This window comes from Oryzias latipes, chromosome 10 (genome assembly GCF_053564925.1).
Source record: "Oryzias latipes strain Hd-rR chromosome 10, Olatipes_Hd-rR_3.1".
Classification (NCBI taxonomy): Eukaryota; Metazoa; Chordata; class Actinopteri; order Beloniformes; family Adrianichthyidae; genus Oryzias; species Oryzias latipes.
Genome location: NC_136246.1, coordinates 1,547,518 through 1,569,755, shown reverse-complemented (window position 1 = coordinate 1,569,755; position 22,238 = coordinate 1,547,518). Strand labels below are relative to the sequence as shown.

General features: G+C 39.1%; 1 protein-coding gene across 1 annotated transcript; it reads right to left on the bottom strand.

The window, feature by feature from the left end:
* Window positions 1-3,287: 3,287 nt before the first annotated feature.
* On the bottom strand, window positions 3,288-21,860 carry fgf24 (fibroblast growth factor 24). Its single transcript, XM_078953478.1, has 5 exons — window positions 21,155-21,860; window positions 20,949-20,985; window positions 16,941-17,118; window positions 6,982-7,088; window positions 3,288-4,747 (listed from the first exon to the last, which is right to left on the bottom strand). The coding sequence occupies exons 1-5, from the start codon at window positions 21,184-21,186 to the stop codon at window positions 4,469-4,471; spliced, it is 633 nt and encodes a 210-aa protein (XP_078809604.1). The 5' UTR covers window positions 21,187-21,860; the 3' UTR covers window positions 3,288-4,468.
* Between the last annotated feature and the right edge of the window lie 378 nt (window positions 21,861-22,238).

The following is a 22,238-nucleotide window of genomic DNA, read 5'->3' as shown; positions in this document are numbered from 1 at the left end:
AAATGATGATTAATTGTGTCATAGCCCTGTGAGAAAGTACACCCAGCGCAAAGCATTAATTATGGGCCCTGGTTGGCTGAGAGAAAAGGGGACAAAACTCTCAACAAAGGCTCATCTCATATCTCAAGACAATGCAGAGCCAAAAGAATAGGAGAAAGGAGAAGTTAATGAGCTGTGTCACCTGGCATCAGTTGATGCTGGGACAAGAACGCAATGTTTGTGTAATGTCCAAAAGAGAAGCCATTTTTGTTTGAGTCTGTGTGCTTGTCTTTTTCGTGTTTACCAATTTATCTCTAAAAGCCACCAAAAGATGAAACAACTGCTCTACATTTTTTCTTTGCTGCCAAATAATTGGTCTAACTCAGTGGCATTACTCTCTTTCATGGAAGTCAAAACATAAAATGCAGAGAATTTTTAATTTATTATGCTTCTTATTAATATGAAATAAGAAAGCCGGAGCTCAGTTCAAGTTTATAAATAAATGTAGTCATGCATTTACTGTGTACTAGAATTTTAAGTTATTTTAAATATGTGTACAATTATTTTTTGATTGATTTTCATTTGATTTAACAATAATAAACACAATGTATATATAAAAAATAAACCTGACCAATGAACTGAGTTCCTTTTGTTGCATAAATGCAAATGTCTGTCTGATGTGTTGCATTGCTACCAACATGAATCTCAGTAAAACAAATAAAAGAATTCAAGTTTAAAGTAAAACAATTTCTAATGATAAATCTGAGTGATGTTCACTTGCTACAACTTTTTATGTAAAAAGAAATCTGGTTTATTTTTTATCAGTCCGCCTGACAGACGCAGTGGACACAGGGATGGTCAGCGCCAAACACACAAATCTGTTCAGATGCTTCATGATTTACTCAGATCTTTCTGATGAAGGAAGTCAAGGAGATCAGTGGGAGATTTTCCTAAATCCTCCATGGGGTACATTGCAGTCAGCTCTGTTTGTAGCCCTTGTGCTATCCTAGGCACTTTACCATTGGGAGTTGGGTCATCCAGACCCACTAGACAGTGCTCTGAATCTTTTTTCTTCAATGATTTGTGATCTTCACTGGTGTCCATGGATTACATGAAATCTTTCCACCTTTATCCACCTTTGTCATGGTAGGGAGAACACGTCAATGGAAGGGGGGGGGGGGGGGGGTCATCTAAGATAGCACAAGGGTTGACAAAGTTCATTTCTGTTGACAGAGCCAATTTTTATATGTGTGGTTTTTAGTCTGCAGACCGGCAAATCAAAACTTTATACCACTTGCTGCTCATACTGCAAGACCCATAGTTTCGAAGTTTCAGCATGTAAAGATTTTCTGACAATGAAATATGAACTGGTTTGAAATCAAGACTAAAGATTCCGTCTCCTTTCAAAACGGGGTGGGCTGTGAAAAAGGGAATTCTGTTTCATTTTGAAGTTATTGGTCCACTTCCAAGACAGCTTTGCCTCCAGTGATCAAAGGTCGACTCAAAGAAAGGCCTAGCAGGAGGCTTATGCAAAAATGCAGTCTCATTGCAAATGCGCTGACATGCTGGAAAGCATTGACATTTGTATAAAATTCAATATACCCTGATACACTTTGGCATGCTTGGTCAACTCTGAAGTATGCAACTAATAGAAAATTTTTTCGTTTGCAAAAATAGAATAGTGAGGGTTGCAACATTGCACTAACTATGTGTCTGCAGAAATGACAAAATTTGTATCACACTTTTAGAAGTTGTGATAATTTATCGACAATGTCAATAAGAACAAAGCTTTGTATAAATGAACAATTTATGTAGTGCATGTTGGCTTTTTGTTTTGTCTTCATAAGCACAGTCCTCACTCCAAGTACAAAGTGCCAAGAAAAAAAGATGCCTGAAAGAAATAAATACACAACAGGAAGCAAGACATTCTTTAAATCCTGGATATTTCTCAGCTTTTTGTGTTTTACACAAACTGCACCCTAAAAACAAACATTGTCTTTGTACTGTATTGATGTATTCTATTAACAATGTGTCTGGGTTAAAAAAGAAATACTTTGTATCCATCTTTCAAACCCTGCCAGACAATAAAAAAAAAAAATCCATGACTGAATGGTGAACTTCTGGAAAACCTAAAGGTGACTACCAGAGTGGAAAAAAGGGGGGTTAGATAAGATTGCAAAGAATTTAAACAAAAGTACTTTTCCCCCTCAAAGCCGCCATCTTTCAGCCTGACGGTTACTATAAACATCATTCCTGCACACACATTTTAAGACATGCAACTCTGCATTCTTTCAGCACTTCTCAAATACTCAAAACACGGTTGTAGTATGGTGCTCTCAGAGCTTTAACTTCAAAGGCACATTCTTGGTCAAAGAATTCTGTTAAAATCGACGCGTGTCACAAAGCAAGAGGTAATAACATTTCTTTTAGATAAGGATTTTATCAAATTCAACTATTCATCATTCAAAGACCCCGTCCAATAAAAATTATGTTTTTGTTTTAATAATGTTCTTGTAGCATTATCCTCATGAAGAGGACATATTTAAAGAAAATTAAGCTCAAAATTGCATTTCTGAGAATGTATTATTTCAAATCGTGGTGACTTGGGAGCAGACAAAAAAATATCGTTTGACAAAGCTTGTAGTAGCAACGTAGCATTTACATAGATGGTGACAGGCTCCCTGCTCCGCTCCATCCTGATTTATCTACTGTCAGACAAATAGGTCCATGAATGTCTCTGTTTTCCTCGTCTGAGCCGGAATCTGGTTTAAAACCTTTTATCTGGATAGCTCCAATATTGTAAGGTTTGGGTTGTGAGGGACTGTAAGCTAACGGGAGAGATTTCATCAAAGGAAAGATGGAACGAGTTGGCTAGCTTACTCCGCATCAACAGTCCCACTCACAACTCAGAGGTGAATTTATAACGAATTCCTGCTACTCTTCAGAAACTATGTCCTAGAAAATGACAGTTTTTTTTTACATTTCGTCTGAAAACTGCATAATTATAATTAAAAGACCACTGGGAACACTTTTACAACAGATTGGAGAGGGACAAACATGTTGATTGCACTTTACAGTGCAATATAAACCCTTTCCTGATGCTGCTACTGGTACTCTGAAAATCCCAGTAGTTCTCCTGGTTTTTGTTGTGATATAAAAGTGAACCTTGGCAGAATGTGAAGAGGGGAATGTACACTATGTCTATCTAACGTTCCCTGTTCATATTTTCTGTCAGACAAGCATGCTTGACCAAAGCCAATTTTTGGCTTTAACAACAATATTTGCAATAAAGACTGAAATGTGTCTTGTTTTTTTTTTACGCATTCCTTGTTTTTATTAATAGAGGGCAAATAAAAATCATGATTTATTTACAAAGGGAGGCAATAAATATTTTAATAATAATCATAAAATTATTTTTTGCTTACATTTGTTTGAAAAAAAATATATAAATGTGTCATATTGTTAGTAGCAACTCTTACAACCCCTGGCAACTGACAAGTCAGTACATACACGTGAAAGAAAACTTGAACTTCAGTCTTTTCCTCAATGGAGCTCTACGGAGCTGCAATTCCCTGAATCCTGTCATCTGAGTTGTTCTAAGTTTAAAATGCTGAACAAAAAACTAGTAAAAGTAATTGAGTAATTGGGCCTAATCAAAACCAGAAAGTTAATAGATGATTATCAGATATTTTGCAGTGAGAATGACAGAAGTCAAAATTATCCAACGGCCTAAACAGCCTAAGAAAAAACTAAAGAAAAAGCTTAGAAGATATTGCATGAAACGGAACAGACAGTCAAACTAGGACAATTTAAACAAAGCCCAAAGAGGTAGAGGACATTATTGACAGCCCCAAATGTTAACAAGCTCTTGTATGAAGGCTCCAGCTTTGATGCAAAACAGAAAGACAGAAAGAAATGAGAGAAATTGGAAGCGGGGCATGAAAATAAAGACCTGTAAAAATATTGCACTCAAAGCTGTACAGTTGTCCCAGCTGTAGTGTCACCTGCCGCTTCTCCATTTCATCTCCATGGTGTCTAACTTCAGTGGAAAGTATGGGATCTGGGTTGACAGGGCAACACAAACAGCAACTGTCAGGTATTCCAATAAATCTCTAGCTGGATGATTTTTATAACATTGCATCATCTCCTTCTTCTGCTTCCATTGTCAAAAAGAAGGTATGCCTCCAGCTTGCAGTTCAAATGTAGCTGAGGACAGACACAATGGGAGATTTTTCATGGGTCTTTTAGTTTTCAGTATAAATAATAATACAGTGACAATAGCACAATGACATCTGTCCCGGAGAATCCAAGACTCTGGAAATGTTCAGTCATCCTGGCATACAAAAATAAAATATCTTGTCTTCTTTTTGTTCTTTTTTCTGTCTTTCGTTTATAGAGCTGAAGTCTTTAAGGTGATTCATTTCAGACGCTTGAGATTTTATAACAGTCTCTTTTCGTAAATATATCTAGTGCTTTGCCACTAATACAGTCAGTTCCTCTTGGCGTTGGATTTTAAGCGCCGAGCCCTTCGTGTCCGCTTAGTTACTGTAGTGAATCGAAACTCCTCCAGTGGATCCACCCAGCCTTTTGGCTGGCGCTTCATGAAGTGGGCTTCCTGCTGCTTCTGCGTTGTTTGTGGTCCCTTTTTGGGCCTCCCCTTCCGGTTAAAGCCAAGGTACCATCCTTTGTACTTGGCCGACACAAGAGCTGTGTAGTTGTTTTCTAGGAATTCCTCCACAAAAACACACTCCTGTTTTCTTCCATCAGGCTGGAAAAGAAAGAACAAAACATGACATTACTTTTTAACACAGCAGCTTGACCAAGTAAAATATTTACCTTAAACATATATTTTACTTCCTTATTATTATTGTTATTTTAATTATTATTATATTTGGGTAAAATAATCAATTCCTGAGGTTAATTGACATAAAGCCACTATTGCATAGTCATTTTGAAATAACCAGAGACCGTTATCATTTCACCTTCATTCTACTGATGTCAGTTCATACATGCCCACCTGGAGGAGGAAACGTTTCACTTCCTGTGTGCAAGTTCACAGTTATGGCATTGCAAAATCAAAAAAATTGCAAAATGCCATTTGGTAAAAGGTCTGCTGCAAAAAAAAAATTACTAATCAAGAACAAGATTTTATAAATATAGATTTCTGGTGCTTATTTACTAAATACTTTACTGTGTCTCTTTTGAACTGTAATGATTTTAACACTTATGGTTTACACACAAGATGGTTTCTTTCAAGGATAGAGTGTAAAAGTTGAGAAAGAGAAATTTAAAAATGGAAGGTGAACAAACTTGAAGCTAAAGATAAAATATGTAAACTAGTTAAAGGTCATACCTGCTGGGAAAACTCTGAGACCCTGCTTTAGACCTACTGGAGGCATGCTCTGCTTCAAGACAATTGACCTTTTTTATAATATGTTAATATTTTTTTTAATTAGGGTGTGTCTTCGCTTTGCTTACGAAGAAATATCCTAGATGTCAGTTTTTAAGTACCAAAGTTCTGATATTAGGTAAACCTTGTTCAAATGGGAAGTTACCTTCAAATTAGTTAACATCACCCAGTGGGGGTCCTTAGGCAAGGCCCTTAACACTACTGCCTCCCGAGCGCGTTTCAGCTGCAGCTCACCGCTCCCCCAGGGGATGGGTCAAATGCGGAGAAGAATTTCCCCATTGAGGGATGAATACAGTATAAATTTATTTATTTATTTTTATTTATTTAAATTAGTTGAAATTGTTTTATAAAAAGTTTTTGTATCCAGAGAAACATATCGATGTTTACATTATTTCTTGTTTTAATATTAGAGTAAGAAACAGAATTCCTAAAAATAGAGAAGTTCAAAAGAGCTAAAATGACTATTTTTTTGGATTGAGTCAACGTTTTATTGGAAATGCTGGAAATGTTACTTACATACTACAGTATATTATTCAGGGGGAAACTGTCATCTAGTAAGAACTCAAACAATCGTATTGTTCTTTGAAACAAAGTTACAGACAAGAACAGATCAGGTGACACCTGTAATTAAAGTCGGCCACAAGCTTCCAGCCAAAATGTTTGACTGTAGCAAAGCAGACACAGCAGTGAATCACTGCAGGCCCAAAGCATCATGGGTGATGATACAGCTAAGTAACAACTGTGCCTCTAAAGGGGAGCACTTGCTTTCCAGGACTGGCTCTTTCTGTCATTTCAGAGTGGTTGTCTGCAAAGTGACAACCCCTCATCCTGCACTTGTGACCACCTGCTGTGACTAAGTGATCTAATTGCAAAGGTATTTCTTCTTAGATTTGTCTCTGAATGCATTGGGATAATTGAATGATCAGGTGTCAGACCAGTAGGTTGATTACGTAACAGAAGAAAGGCTGGGAGCTTTCAAAGGGAGTTTTGTTGGGGTGTAAGGAATCATCAAAAAATAGATCGCAAGCTGTGTGTGTCTTAGTCAAGACTCGGGGCTAAAATATTCAGTTTGGCATTTATGTTTGCTCCCTTGATCAAAAGAAATTTTAACTTTAGGTAATATAAAAATCAAAAATGTGTCTTTCTTTGTATATTTTTTAAAAATTATTTCATGACTAGATGAAGCGATGCATTAAGGTTTTGTTTATTCATAAGCCTTAAGGTTTTCACACATTAATAAGAACATGCTGGACAATGACGTCACAACAATGTTCCGGTTTGTACTAGTACGACACAAAAAGCTCAACTGACCAAAAGCTAGTACTAAGAAAGTACTTCAAAACATATTTTTTTTAAATCACCAACAGAAAAAGAAGCTGAAATGTATTTTTAAACAGCCTAATCTTATTTTCTTTGACCAAATTGGGCAGAAACTGGCAGCAGTGTTTTTGATTACCTTCCCAGAGAGAAAGTGACGAGACAAAACAGTTAAGATCTCGAGCTATCTGAAAATAGTCATCATGACAAAACTGTAACGCTATTTCTTTTTCTAGAAAAATCTGATCCTATTTATGGCGCTAAAAAACACTCACCCGTCCCACAATTTTGCCCTTTTCAGTCATGCAGATGTAGTGTTCACTCTCTTTTCCTTTTATTCGAATGTGGCTCCCAAAGGTTTCTGTCTCGACAACAAGGAGAGCTGAAAGCAAAAAAAAAAAGTGGATTCAGGGAAAGTCATGTTTACCTCTTACACAAACACTGCTCAAATATTTTTATCCCCTACTGCCAAGTGTTAAAACATAATATTAAAAATCCAGCAATCTGAGGTTTCCAGAGTTTACAGCAATTCTCCAAACGTTGAGCTTTGTTCTGTGAAAGTATAGTTACTTCTTTTTCCTAATCCCAAATCATGATTGTTGCCATCAACTACAATGTCTAGATTATTCATTCATGCATTCATCTTCTTAAGCATTTCATCCATTTCGGGGTCACAGGGATGCTGGAATCTAAACCTGCCACTCGTGAGCAAAGGCAGGGGACATCCTGCACAGGCCGCCAGTCTGTCGTAGGACATGTCTAGATCATTCAAGGCTATGTCTGTCCTTTGCAGCATGACATTGTGTGATCACTCTTCCGTGTGGAGGATATACTCTGTCGCTGCCCTCTTCTCCTGTACACTTGCACTGGTGCGGCAATGACTCACCAGATTTAAGAATTTCTTGAAATCTGGAGTTTGGCCTGCTTGTAGTTGTGACATCTGCCAGACTGACTGTTATTTTTTCTCTGATTTGTTTCTGATGTAAAGCTGCAGAGGATTACTTTGGCTGCAGTTTCTAGTGTGTGTAAAGTAATGTGGAACATAAACAAGGACTCACAAGGTTGCCAACTAGGATGTTGATGCTGAAGAAAGCTGAGATAGCTGAAGCTTGTGGTCACCTTTCGCCTTTTGAATACATAACTTGTCTTTCTGCACCATCTACTCTGACAAACTGTTGCTTTTGAGACAAAGTAAGGTCAAAATTTCAAACTCCATACAAATGCACAGTCAAAAGTGTTGGTGTGTATTGGCAAGAGTCTGGTGATACGTATCCTGTTACGCGCCCCACACTACGATACGATAGATATCCCGATATTGTACCAGAACACATTTTCTTTCTTTTTTTGTTTTTTTTAAATATAACTGAAAAAAACTCTACCTGAATTTCAATGTCTTCCATTGTAATAAAATGGTCAAATTGAGTTTATTTAATGATCACAATGTTAAGCTGCAACTGTATCTCATATATAGGTTGCTTTTACCCAGGCAAATTCATAATGCTTTTATTTTGGTAACTCAAAATATAGAAAGGGTACAGTCAACATTGTCTGACTTACAAAACAAAATATATTTCAGTATAAGAAAAAAATGGAATATGCCCTAACCAACAAGGTTTTAAAGTATGATGAAGTTAATAAAGTGCTGTTTATTTTCAATATTACTTAATGTAGATTCTCCAATACTTTTAAAGAGTTCAGGAGCCTGAATGGTACTTAAAAAATAAAGAGGGGGGGGGGGGGGGCATACATTCTTTGCAGAAACAATAAAGAGTGTGAAGATGCAGCAGCATGACAGGGTGAAGGAGAGCACTTTAATGTGGCAAAGATGCTTTCTTTACATCAGTGTTTTTCAACCAGTGTTCCACGGCACACTAGTGTGCTGTGAAATATGGTCAGGTGTGCCGTGGGAAATTACCCATTTTCACTGTTCTAAAAACATTTCCCATCTTCAGGATATCAACTCTGTGTTCATCCAAACAGGTGCTGATAAAACACTGAGTAGTTAGGAATATGATATTGTGTTTACTTGATTCTATTAAAGATACTTTGATAAGAATGACGGTACTGCGGTTAAGCTGCAGCTTCAGCTGTGTTTTCGGAAAAGTCCCGCCCCTTTAACTGTCTCCACCAGTCATTCTTGGAGACTTAATCACATGTCATCAGTCTGACCAATCAGAAGTGGTTAAAGTCTTCACTTCCTTGTTCTGATTCTGCTCATTAAGTCTCTCAGTTCCAACAGAAACACCAGCTGAAGCTCATCTTTAGCGGTGAAGCTTTCCACAGAATCCTTTGTACAATGAGTCTTTCCCTTAAACGTCTTGAACCACAACAAACACATCAACTAGTTTGAAATCTTCTTGATGAAATCAGAGGTCAACAGTTTAGTTCTCCTTCAAGGTTTGTGTTTCTTAACAGCCAAACATCCCAGAGTTTGGTCCAAGTCATCTTTCTAACTGAAACACTTTTCTAATAACGTCTGGATTATTTTAGATGTTAAATTTAAGTAGAAGTAATAACGACATTTAAGAAACAGGATTAAGGTGAAGTGGCCAACAGACACAATTAAACTAAATTGAAACAATTGAATCATCTAAAAAGAAATAAAACATTTTTGTCAAAGTTTTTTAAAGACTTCATCTTTTATTAAGGCAAAATAAAAACTAATAAAACTTCAAGATGTTTACTTTTTGTGTAGCTACAGAAAACATCAATATAATGTTAGTATTTTTGTGTAAAATCTATAAAACACATTGTGATCATATTGTTCAGAAATTACAGTTGCCTTTGCACCAACATTGAAATAAATATTTTTAAAAAATTAATCACTATTTAGAAAGAATATATTTGTTTTTCTGTGAGGTTACATAAAACTGCATGTTAATAAAATGAAGTGAAAAACAACTACCAAGGTAAAACTTCTAATAATTTAGTTGAAAATTATTAATGAAAACTACCTTAACTTTTCTTACATCTCTTAGAAAAAACAGCTGCAACTTCCAGCTTTTTCTGCCATAATTATCACAAAAGTGCAGGTGAGATCATGGAGGGACTGTACATCAATACAGACTATGAGTTTGTCCTTTTTTTAATTTTTGGATGCTGGTGTGCTGCGGGATTTTTGTCAAAGATAAAGTGTTCCTTGGCTCAAAAAAGGTTGAAAAACACTGGTTTACATCACAGTCTGCTCTGCAGAGCTGCAGTCACGCGTTCTCACACGTGGAAGTAAACTAGTAAAGGTCATCGCCACGATGTTGGCTTTTTTTCAGAGCATTGTACACATCAGTCTGATCAATCAGGGTAAACTAGAATCTATTGCTGGGAGGTTCTGCAGAACTTTGGCCCCCTTTGCCAATAGCATTTTGGTTGATGCTAAGTGCATTAGCCGCTGTGCAGCTGCAGTGCTTCACTCATTCTTATCTGAGACCTCTAAAAAGCACCGCAATCTGCGTTTTTTTATGTTACTGGCAGCAACATGGCTCAGAGTTTCTGTTTGGCATCCATGCCAAGTAAAAATTAAGTAGTTCATGTCGCATAACAACGAAAAAAGCTGCGTCTAGCAGAGTAGAGCTGCTCAAAGAGGCTACATGTACTCTGCTGCCAACTAGCGGTCGGAGGTTGATCTCCCTATATATTATTTGACTAAATTGAATTTCAGAGACAATCAGCTTCCAAAGTCAAAGTAAACTTTATTGTCAATCTCTATAATGTTTTCACATACATAGAAATTGAAATTCCGTTTCTTTTCATTTGTTACACCTAAACACTTTTTTTTCCTGACACAACTCTGTTGCAATATCATAGACTCATTCATTCATCATATATATGTATATATATATCACAAAACTAGAATCCACTCCCAAAATGTATTTTGGGGGCTCCTCTATTGTTTTATTCCCCTTGTTTCCCACTACCCGCTCTGCTTTCATTCTGAATGTTAACCCCTGCCAGGTCACCTTTGTCTGCACTTACCCCTAGTGCAGCAAAGAGATCAGCTAAACATTTTGTGGGTATGTGGCTCTAAGGATTAGGTTTCGAGTTCCCTTAGTCTGTGCTCACTCAATCAAAAAGTTAAGATGATCCATTTGTTTAACACACTGGGCCATTCAATAGCGCTCAACAGAGAAGAGAAAGAATGGTGCAGAGGGATGGAATGGGCTTGGGGGGCCAAGGTAACCTCCCACCCTAAAGCCAAACCTTGGCAAAAACGTGGGATGTAGATGGCTTGTTTTAAAGACGTGGCAGGTGCCTGTCACTTCAATGTTTGACCTGACTTGGACTTTTTAACAATTTTTGATATTTTTGAAAATTTTTGATAAAAAAAATATTGGCAAGTAAATTTTGTTTAACAAAATTTCGATTCTGAAAGTTGAAAAAAATTAAAGACAATCTGCTGTTATTTCCCTTTCGCTAAGTAGGACTATTTTTTCATTTACAGGTATTAGGCAACAACGCCATTGAAAGAAACAAAATCAGAATCAAGAGAGGGATCTGGTACTTGCAATATACCACCTAATCCACACTTTTAAGATTTCTGAAATAAAATTAATATGTTAATAATCCATTATACGATGGTCTGGGTGAATACTCGATTCTGATTGGCTGTTGGGTGTGCGTTAAAAAGTTATATACCACAGGATAACCGCACAGTTAAAAAAGAAGTTCTGGTCACCTAGCTTAAATCTTCTGTATCACTGCGCCAGCTTCTTTAAAACAACATTTTACTTCATCATTTGGACAAAACCAAGCGGTAAGAGGTGAACTTTCTCTCTGAACTGATGCTTTATTCAACCCATCAGAAAGATCAGCATTTATATATCGCCGAATTTATCGGCACGATGTGGACTATTTGTTATGCGCCGCACCACGTCACACATAGTCCGCTTTTGTGAGAAAAGCAATCCAAATTGGGAAAAAAAACAAGAATTAAGGACTAAAAACTGGTTAATATTTATTTTTTTGTAAGTGACAATGGTTTAAGCTGGTCAATGGCCTTTGAAGTGTGCATTATCACTTTTTAACGCACTTCACGTTGGAGGGTTCAAGCTTCCAGGGCGTGGGTTAAAAAGTGATAATGCACACTTTATAGGCTATTAACCCTTACTTAACTGCTAAGTAACATCAGGAATCCTCAGTGCTCTACATCCTATTTGCACAATTTGGTTGAAATGGCTCAAAGAGAAGCATACAGTGATGTCTGTGTGTTACAGACAGATAAAAAAAAGAAGAACAACTAATTCTTACATGAAACCATTTCAGCAGCTTTAGAATGCAACTGTGAGTCACAAATACCTCTGCTGTTTGCTGACCTAATGTTTTCTTTTTGCCGATTGATGCACTCTCAATAATTTGGATCACAGCTACATGACCTCAAGAAGAGGCCACCTGCCAGGAAGGCAGAAAACTGCTGCAATAATTCCTCATTGCAGCTTTAGTCGGTTAAAAAGCTTTTTAGTTGCACATCATCTGCTCCTGGTAGACAACAGTCATTAGTTACACAGGAATCTTCTAAAAAAGGACTGTAGTAGCCCCATAAAAGTAATGAATGTGTTACACCAGAACCTTAGAGGAAATAAAGTGAACCACCACTTAATCTGTTCAGATGTGCAATTTTTATGTTTTATCTATCGCTGGAAAGCTATGAGAGTAAGTACCAAAAGTTCACAGGTGCCAGGTACTGCATCTGGATGGGGGGGGGGGGGGGGTAAAACTGGCAAAGGCTCATGGGAAAATTGGATCTGCTTCCACTCAAGCTGTAACAAGCAGTGGGGAAACTTCGCCTCAGCGCATCTGTGACTGAACTTAGGAGCATTCAAGACCAGCAATTTTAGAGCCGTGAGTCAGTTGTTATGTGCAAAATATCTGCAGGCATACACAGCACATCAAAGAGGGTTTTACTGACCAGCAATTTATTTATGTGCCCTGTTTGGCTTGAAATAATGAAAAGGTCCACAGACACATGTGGAAATAGTCAAGATAGATGGTTGTACGAAATTTCATATAAAATGTCAACTGATGGGTAGAATCCACCCTGATTAACAAAAAAAATAGATTTTTAAATGTATAGTTTGATAAGACTTAATTCATTAAAACAAACTAAGGGCAAACTAAACCCTGTAAAAGTGGTCATTCCTTTACTCTAACTTTTTTAGGAACTGTGAATAAAGTGGTTTGAACACTTGAACATTTCTGGTAAGTTTACACAACATTTGCGTAAACTAATTAAAGGTGTGCTGTGGAAAAAATGGAGAAATCTCAGATAGGGGTGTGACGATAACCGCATCACAACACGTTTTTTTTTTTTTTTTACGTTCTGCATATGGTGCGTGGTTGGAACTATAATAAACACATTCATCTTTGCTGATAATTTACTTTTCTGCTAGTCCTGTGTTCAGACTTCAAGGGTTTCTGGGGGAAAGCTTTTATTACTGTTCTCCTTCACTCCCTCTTGCGCTGCACGCGCTCCCTCTTCTTACACACACGCGCGCGATTTCAGCAGCACACACACATTCTCACTCTACAATAGAAGTTTCCGTCTCGCGATGAAATACGACAAATTAACTGCGTTCTAATTATTCATTTCCATTGTATTCATTTCCATTACAAGCAGCGTGCGTTCTTGAGTGCGCGACACGACCACCCGCCGGAGGATTTTGTGTTGGGGGAGGCGTTTATTACTGTTCTCCTTCACTCTGTAACGCCAAACATGAATGCGCACTGTTAGATTTTGCTGAATATCACTTCATGTTTTGTTTGAGAACAGTCTCGTTCATTACTGGGCAATATATATAATATTCTGAGAAGATGTCCTCGCTTGCAGCTCCAGAGCAGTCCACTGCAGAAGAATCAACACGCACCCCCAACACACTTGTGTGCTCCTTCCTCCTACACACGCAGCGCGCTCACACACATACACACAGTCATTCTAGAACACCTATGTGGTTAGTTCATTTGTTAGATAGGTAGTAGTTAGTTGTTACTGTTATTTTTTAATAAAGAATAATACGTTGTAATTTTATTCATTTGCAATGCAGCCGCCGGGGGATTTTGTGTTGGGGGGGATGTGCGGTTAATCGCGACACCATGCCCCCTGCTGGTTCATCACAGTGGTGATTAAAAATCCCACACCGTCACAGCTCCAATCTTAGAGCTCACACTTATCAATATTAGTGAGACTTTGGTTTGTGATGGCAGTGGGCCACATCCCAGTTCATTGATAAAAGCCATTGTTAGGTCCAAATGGACTAAACCTAAATAGCAGCATAAATGAATTGGTCATTTCATACCAGCAGGAATTCTCCCTGAACCAGAGCATCTTGCTTCAGAGATGATGTTTTTATAAGATCACATTGAAAAAAAGGGAATAACTCTGTCCAATGTTTTTTTCCCTTGACTGCAAACCATAGCAATTAGTCTGAGCCAAGACCCTCTCCACATTTTGGCCAGTTTGAAGCTTTTTTTTTCTTTGGTGAGAAAAAAGTATATATTGACTGGTAAGTTCAAAAGTGCCATTAGCCTAAGCGCTTTTGTCATCATAATTTTCTTTAAATTATTCCATTCCAGCTTTTGAGAGAAACCAAAACAAAACTACTTTTTGGAAACAATTTCATTTTTCATTCTTAGTTGAACCAAAGACTGAATGAAAAGGTAACTGAAGCCAGTTTACTAAAAAAACATTACATGGATTGTTAAAAAGCATCTTGATTCCCTTTCACTCCAATGTTGGGGGAAAAAAAACTATGATTTAAAAAAAGAAATAGAAACAGTTACTATCTAGTTTCATAATATTCTTAATAACTACTTCAATAAATTAGTGGACAGCTGAGCAAAAAGATGAGAGCTAAAGGCCTCTTGTGTTGGACACAAAAGGGTTATATTTGAATAAACCCCATTTGTAATTAACACCAAACTTTATTTATATTGATTATGTAAGTAACCGTTTCTTTTTATACCTGACAGAAAAATAAGAGAATTGAAGAAGACAGAGGGATGTTGGAGGGGGGTTATAGAAGGATGATTATAGAAAGGGAGGGGGGGGCTAAAGTCATTAAGCAACATAAAGCAACAAGCAAAAAGTTGCTGGAAGTTAATAATCATTACTGTCAGGTGTAGATGTATAATAAATCTTAAAGGGGTGGGGCCTGTCCACACACACACTCAATATTCAAACATACTTGTTGGCTCCACAAATCTTTACATATAAACATGTAGCAGCAGTGCTAGCCAGCACCCCCAACACTCACACGGCATGATGGAGGAAAACCGCCCGCCGGGCAATCACATCTGCCACACAGGCCAGTGCCAGCAGGACCCCCACAGGGGCCCCCAATGCCAGAGAGCAGGGAGGCATAGTAGGACAGAGAGAATAGCCCTCCGCTGTGCCAAGGGGGCCCACCGCCCCAGAGAGCACCCCTAGCCCCAGACGAGCAGCCGACCACCACTCATAAGTTCTGAGCACCCCCCCAGCCCAAACCCAGGCATGGTCCCCCAAGGCAGACCCGCTCCAGGCAGCCACCCACCCAGCCTGCAGGAGGTATAGGAGAGAGCAAGGCAGGGGCCGCCCACTCCTGCCTAATTGAAAGATGCCCAAGAGAAGTGGGGTCCACATGGAGTGTTGTAAATATGGCCCAACCAGGCTCCTCTATTGTTGAAATTTTGGAGAGGCCCAGTGCTCAAGGGCAAGGACCAGAACCCACACCACAGAGACACGAACACCCCCAGGCTCAGATGTGATGTGATCCCCGGCTCATGGTCTTGCCAGAGAAATCAAGGATCATTCTCCTTGCATGGAGATGGTCGCAGGGCCCAGGAAGCCAGCACCCAAGGGACACCGTTGCTTAGGGCCCGGTTTCCCCCGCCAGGGATGGGGTAAAGGACAGAAGATCAGAGGTCCCTCCTTCCTTTTGTGTGTGCATTTGTGTGTGTTGGAGTGTATATTTTGAGGGGTAATGGGTGTGTGTACTAAGGGGGTGCAGTAAAAATTGGAGGGTAGGTCACTGAGAGGTAATCTCCTGATTTCTCACAGTGATGTCCAAACATCCTCCCCTATCAAGGGTCCCACATGTCTGAGGTGCAATTAAAACTGAGAGGGGAGGGGCCTGAATCCATGCTGCAGCATGGGAGGGTGACCACTGCCAGTAGCTCCTCCCCCCGCAGTGAATTGCAGCCTGACCACCCATCACCCTAATAAGAGATTATATTAGGGAGAGGGTAGGTCGGGGACAGCTGCTAGACTGGCCCCGGATTGGTGAAACAACCAGCCTCCCCCCCAGGATTGGGCCCAGGTCTCCCTAGCCCAGGGGCCGACCTCCCAGGCCCCACACCTCCTTTTTTACATGACCGCATTCTTCGGTCAGAATAAATTGAAGCTCTGTTTTTTTTACTCTTATGACAATGTACCATTGAATCATTACTTGAAAAAGAGCTTCAGAGGCTTGTTTTCATTTTTATTTTTCTATCTGCACACTTCTGGAAAGTCCAGCATTAAGTGGAGTCATACTGGGCTAAGAAGTCAACAACTACAGGGCCGAATCCTCATTCTTCCCCTACCCCCATGGCTTCTACCTACCCCTTCATTTAGCTTTCCAAACAGAGAGTTGAAGAAAAATGGCTTCTTCTAATTTGGACGTCACTCCCACTCAATGACATCATCAATAGTCGCCTGTCATCCTCTTTAGCGCGTAGCTGCCAGCGCTCGTAAAATGCATAACATCTGTTTTATAAAATTAAAAAGTCATGCAAAACAAAAAGTCATCGCCTCTGTGTTTCAGAGCACACTCACGTGAAGACATTTTTTCTACTCCGCGGCATAGCGCAATGTGGATTACCGCAATGTGGATTACCCTCGTTTTGGAGGGATAGAGAGCCCTTCGCCGTGAGGGTTTCCCCTTCAAAAAACCATTGCTGACACCCCATCCCTTCAAACGCTTCCACAAATGGAGGGACAGGGAGAAGCCAGAGGGGTGGGGAATAACTTTGGTTCAGCCCAACTCTCAGCTTTTCCATGTAGGAATCGCAACAGCGAATCAGCTTCATCCAAAAACTACAATTACATCTACATAGATTATTGAAAAACAGAACAAAAAGCCACCTTAAGCAGTGAATGGGAAAATTTGATGGCTTCTGGGCAGGGGAAGAGTTTTAAATTCCAAAATGTTTGTTAAAACACTCCGAACTGTCAGCTAGTTTTCATCATATCAGGTAAGGTAATCAGTGAATCAGAAGTCATTTCCCATACCATACTTGCCCCCGTCATCTCCATTGGCGTTGATTTTCTTCCCCATGATCTGGACGTGTTTTCCTGTGGTTCTGCTGTAAAGCTGGTAGATCCGGACCTGCTTTCTGCTCAAGTCATCTGGGTTCCTTGTGTGGTTTTCAATGTAAATCCTGAAATCAGCAGAGCTCTGCTGGGATTCCTGTAGAAAGGAGTGAGAAGCAGGAGGATGAAGACAGAGGAGACCCAGACAGTGAGATAGCCACAGCACACGTGCTAACAGTAATGTGCACTTTGGGTTTTATGGGCTTTGTGAAAACAAAAAAAGGGCTTCGGGGCTTAAAAACTATGATAACAACAAGGGAATTATGGCTTTGGTATTTCAAAGTTTCAATATTGGCTTTCAAGCGGCCCTTTTTTATATGTAGTTCACTTACAAGCCACTAATTATGTTACAAGAGATATGTTAATGGGTCAGCGTTTGAAGAAAAAAGTGCAACATCTTTAGCAGACTTTGTTTTGTTTTTTACCTTCTTTTGAAAATGTATATTTTGTGCCCTGGGCAGTATTGGGAAACATGCACTCCACTTTACTCAAGCAAGCCACTAGCAATTTTTCACCTGAAACTTCCAGACCTGTTGCCCTATCATCAAACAAACATCTGCCTGCAGGTCAAAACCAATCCATAAATTAGAAACTTCAGCAGTCAGAAGACAAAAGGGAACCTCAAACAACCAGGACTGTCATGAGTTCTTTTTTAATCTTCATCAAATCATGTTTTTACACTTTTGCTGGTGTTTGTGAGTCAGCTGAAACCTGCCATCACTTTCAAAGGTTTCTAAAAAAACACAGACCAAACATGTGGGAGAACAAGAGGAAGCATATACTTTTAGAAGCCATGGAATCCCAGTTCACGCCAAGAACCCATTTCCCAGCTGGATGGTGTAGTAATTGCACAGTAATGGCTTTTATGTGGTTGTTCTCAGGTGGCTAATTACATACATATTACACAGCCTGAGTCCTTGTTATTCTAACTTCTGGAAATGAATGACATGTAGCAAACATGAAAGGATCTGATGCCCTCAGATGAACAAATCCCTTCAAATCTGGAAGATAAAATGATCTACAAATCCTTTGTAGGCTTTAGACCTGACTCTTCTGAAACACACATAGGTGTATACGTCACAGATGTGATCCACATTGCAGAGTTCATCAAAAAGGTTTATGAAGGGAAAATGTGACAAACCATGGCATCTTAATTGGTTTTAGCACTTGCTTTTTAAAGTAAGTGACCAAAAAAAGATAGTCACTCTTGAATCACTTAAATCTAGAATATGTCATTCAGAGCTGTGAGGATATGCAGACTAATAGACATCCCAGCCCCCCACCAAAGTAAAGCCACCTCCAGTTTTTACTTCCACACAGTTTGCCTTCCTTTTGCTTTTACTGAACCTTAAAAATGGATAACACCAAGCTATGGCAACAGTGTCAAAAGAGCGATACCCTAAGGAAGAAAAACGCTGGGTGAAACACCTCACTCCATTAAAGCCAGCTGCTTCATTCATAGTATCAACATCGAGCTCTTGTGGATCAAAGTGAAGCAATTACAGCTTGCTGACACATCTATACGCTTCTTTGAAAGACTGTGATTTTAAGTTGCAACTTCATTGAAAAACCAATTAAGCTTGAAAAATTGTTTGGCATAAAAAAGGCTGAAATACACCTAACCCAGTTCTGGGAACAGGTTCAGTCTCTTTTGGCAAGTAGGACACACATCTGTAATAAATGCAAAAACCGAGAAGGTTATGATTATTTAATCAGCTATAAACTTAAACTTAAATGTAAGCTCATTGTTGATAAAAAAACAAAAAAACAAATCAACATGCTGCAAAGTTCAAAAGGCAATGACCTTTTTTTCAGGAGTTATGTGGTGTATTATGTTTTTTCAGGTATACTTAGCTGTATATCTGGCCAGAAGTTCCTTCTACATTTTTTATTTTGTAGATTGAACAAATATTTAACCATTGTGCTATCCTACGGAAAAATTGAAATGAGTTTACACAACAGCCTTGCTGAAAGATTTCTTCCCAAACTTCCAATCTCTGATCAAACACAGTGAGGTGTTGGAAAGAGTTGCATTTCAGTTCAGAGAAAACACCAACCTAAGCACACGACTGGGGGCAACACATCTGACAATGGTTGTTTTTGACCACAATGTCTCTTTCTTCAGAACACAGCAAGAAAATAGATTTGTGTTACCTTCAAAAGTCTGTCACTCATCTTCACTGAAAAGACACAGTTTTGACATCTGCCGAAAGATACTATTTGCCAACACAAGCTTCCATGCTTACATGCAGTTTTACAAAAATGCTGTCAGTGTGTTTAGTTTTCTCCTACTAAAAAAACAACCACAGCCTGACACACAAGTCATGTAACACCCCCCACCAAGAAAATGACTATACATAGTGGAGGCGGATATTAAAATGATCCTGCATTTTGTGGTGCAAGCATCACATTCTGCATGGATACATGCAGTATTCTGTAGGTACCCTTCAAGTTTAAAGACTGCATTTTGTGCATGAACAGCTCATATTGTTGAGACTAGGTTAAGTCCACATTTAAATGTTTTTTTTTTTTAAATTAAATTTATGGCTGTCTTAATTAACAAAAGGCTGCCATTTTGGATTTTCTCTTGGCTAATATGCTTTTTCTGAAACTAAGGTATATCCATGCTAAATGTGGTGCTTTTTCAACAAAACCCTCAGCTTTCTTTTGGCAGAGATTTTCACATCGTTGCCCTTCCTCTGTATTTTATCTGGGCCGAGGACCAGCATAGGGGGTCCCAGACTTGGGTCCACATAGTTAGGCAGTAGCATAAAGGATCTTGCCCAAGGATCCATACTGCTCATTGCGCCCCATGGGGGGCCATCCCTGCTTTACCATGTGCCGGTTCTGCACTTAACCAACTGAGCTGCCCAGACACTCTTTGAGGAAAACTGACCCGATCATAAAAACTAAAGATTCAAAAATCCGGGTTCAAGTTTGACAGAAGAACAAAGTCAGCATGCAGACCTCATATTAGCAAGAAGAAATGCCGGGTCCCAATCTGTGTGCTCAATAGCATAAGAGCAGTGGTTACAAAACTCTACAGTTGCAATTTTTACAAAATCACTATGAATCGGATGCCTTTGTACTTTATTATTATTATTATTAAATGACACTCTAAATATTAGAAGTAAATCATTGTGGAAAGTGCAAACTTGTCCATGTATTATTGCTGCCTGAATGTATTATTAGATAACCTGATACATTAAATTAAATGTGAGATGTCCAAAAAACAGACGTGAGTTTAAAGTCAACATCTGCTCTCTGTCGGCCCGTCATAACAGTTAACTTAAAACAACAGTGAGTGTTACGATCAAACACATCGCACCAATAAACTGATCAGATAGTTTTTATGAGAGAAGGAGTGTGCTGCAGCTGAGTTATAGCAAACAGTCAATTAGCTGAGTGGATGCCTGCAAAAAATTACTCTTCAAAGTAAGTCGAACTAATAAAATGTTGGGCAAATAGCGTCAAGCAAGGCGTCTGCTCAAAGAGCAACTTTAAGCCCCACAGAGTCACTTATTAGGGGCTACTTCACCATTCTGTTGGGAAAAACACTAAAAATCCAAATGAAAACTAACAAGCATTGACCAGCTTCATTGTAGCTTTTAAGACAATCTAAAATCCCTGTCTTAAAACTAAAAAGTCAATATTTTCCTGTCAAGAATTCTTCTGCATGCTCAAACAAAAATTTTTTTACTTTAATATATTCTAACAGCACAAGAAAAGTGCCAACTCTTTATTCCCTTTTCAAATTAACCGATTCTAAGGTTTTCTAAAAGTATTGGAGTTTGACTGTTTGATGTGAACTAACAGAGTCTGTACTGACTCGGTACCATGACTGCTATTTGGCAGAAAAAGTTGTAGCAGCAGCACAGAACATACACACATGCATGCATGCAAATACAAACTAAAGTAACGACATACCTGCAGCTGGAAGTAGAGTACCAGAAAATGTAAACACCTAAGAGATGAAGATAGAAGGGGGGGGTGTAAATTACACTGACAATTACGTGAAAAATGAATGCAGCCTACCTGGATGACAGGAATGCAAAAACATTAAGTTTTTGGCGACTTCTAATGGTAAGAATGCATGAGCTTATGTTCAAAGAAGAGGGATGTGGAACACTCACAGGTATATGAACCTGGAAGGCAGTGGAGACATCTTGGCTTGTAGACAGCAGAAATACACCTGCTTCCACAGATTTCAGCCCGGGAAGGTTGGTGAAATCGCCCCCTGTCTTACTTTAGCCCTCCTGCGCGTCTTTTACGCACACCGCTCCAGGAGTGAGTTTGAGACCGAATCCCAGTGCAGAGACAGATGACGGGAGCGCAACATACATACAGGCAACGGGAGCGCAGCAACTTACGGAGAGCCACATTGGTTCCCTGGTTGAGGGAACAATCAAAAAAAAAAAGTTGGGTTTTTTTATCCTCGAAAAGAAAAAAAGTTCTCCGTTGATGATTGTCAAGCGTCAAAAGGAAGCAGCTAAACAGCCTTTTTCCCCAAAAAGCGATCCTCTGAGTTGTTGCAAATCTCCGCACCCGAAAAGCCGCTCATACTCCACTGAACACAGCCTCCGCAGCTCAGTCCATGTCCGCGCAAGTTTCTACACCTTGCAAGGAGAAGGATATAGAACCAAAAACTGCTAAGTGGGACAAGGTACAAGCATCAAAACTTTTTTTTTAAAATAATAATAAAAAAGGGTGGACAAACTTTCCGAGATCCTTCAAACGTCTGAAAAAATGGTTTTAAGCGGCGTTGAAATCGCAGGGATTCCGGGAGGTTCCGGGCTGATGATTGCGCAGCGCTGCCTGTCAGTGCCGTTTGTGCGTCTGAGATTTGGGCACACAGAGGTTTTTGTTGTTGGTGGGTGGAAACATGTTGGTGATTTGCACCTGATAGGGTAATCCTGGAGAGACTACCAGCCCTAAAACTTTCTTCCTTCTTCTTTCTCATCATGAAGAAAGCTCCTCAATAAAAACTCGGCAGAAATAAGTTCTCCCCTAGGTCTGGTCTCTCTTTTTTTTTTTTTTTTAATATTTTAGCCTGTTGTTACAGCTTCACACACACACACCCACACGTAAGCACACAGCTACACACGTAGACACAAACGCACTTTATGAATCAATTAAGAAAACAAAGAAACATTGTTCAGTTTAAAAAGAATCTGTTGATCCATTAACAATTTTATTGTCTTTATAAGGTATGAGGTT

Coding starts and splice junctions, on each gene's coding strand:
- fgf24 (XM_078953478.1), bottom strand. CDS start 21,186: ATGTCTCCACTGCCTTCCAGGTTCATATACCT. Junction 20,986..21,154: donor CCTTCCAGGTTCATATACCT/GTGAGTGTTCCA, acceptor TTCATCTCTTAG/GTGTTTACATTTTCTGGTAC. Junction 4,748..6,981: donor AGGGCAAAATTGTGGGACGG/GTGAGTGTTTTT, acceptor TTTCTTTTCCAG/CCTGATGGAAGAAAACAGGA.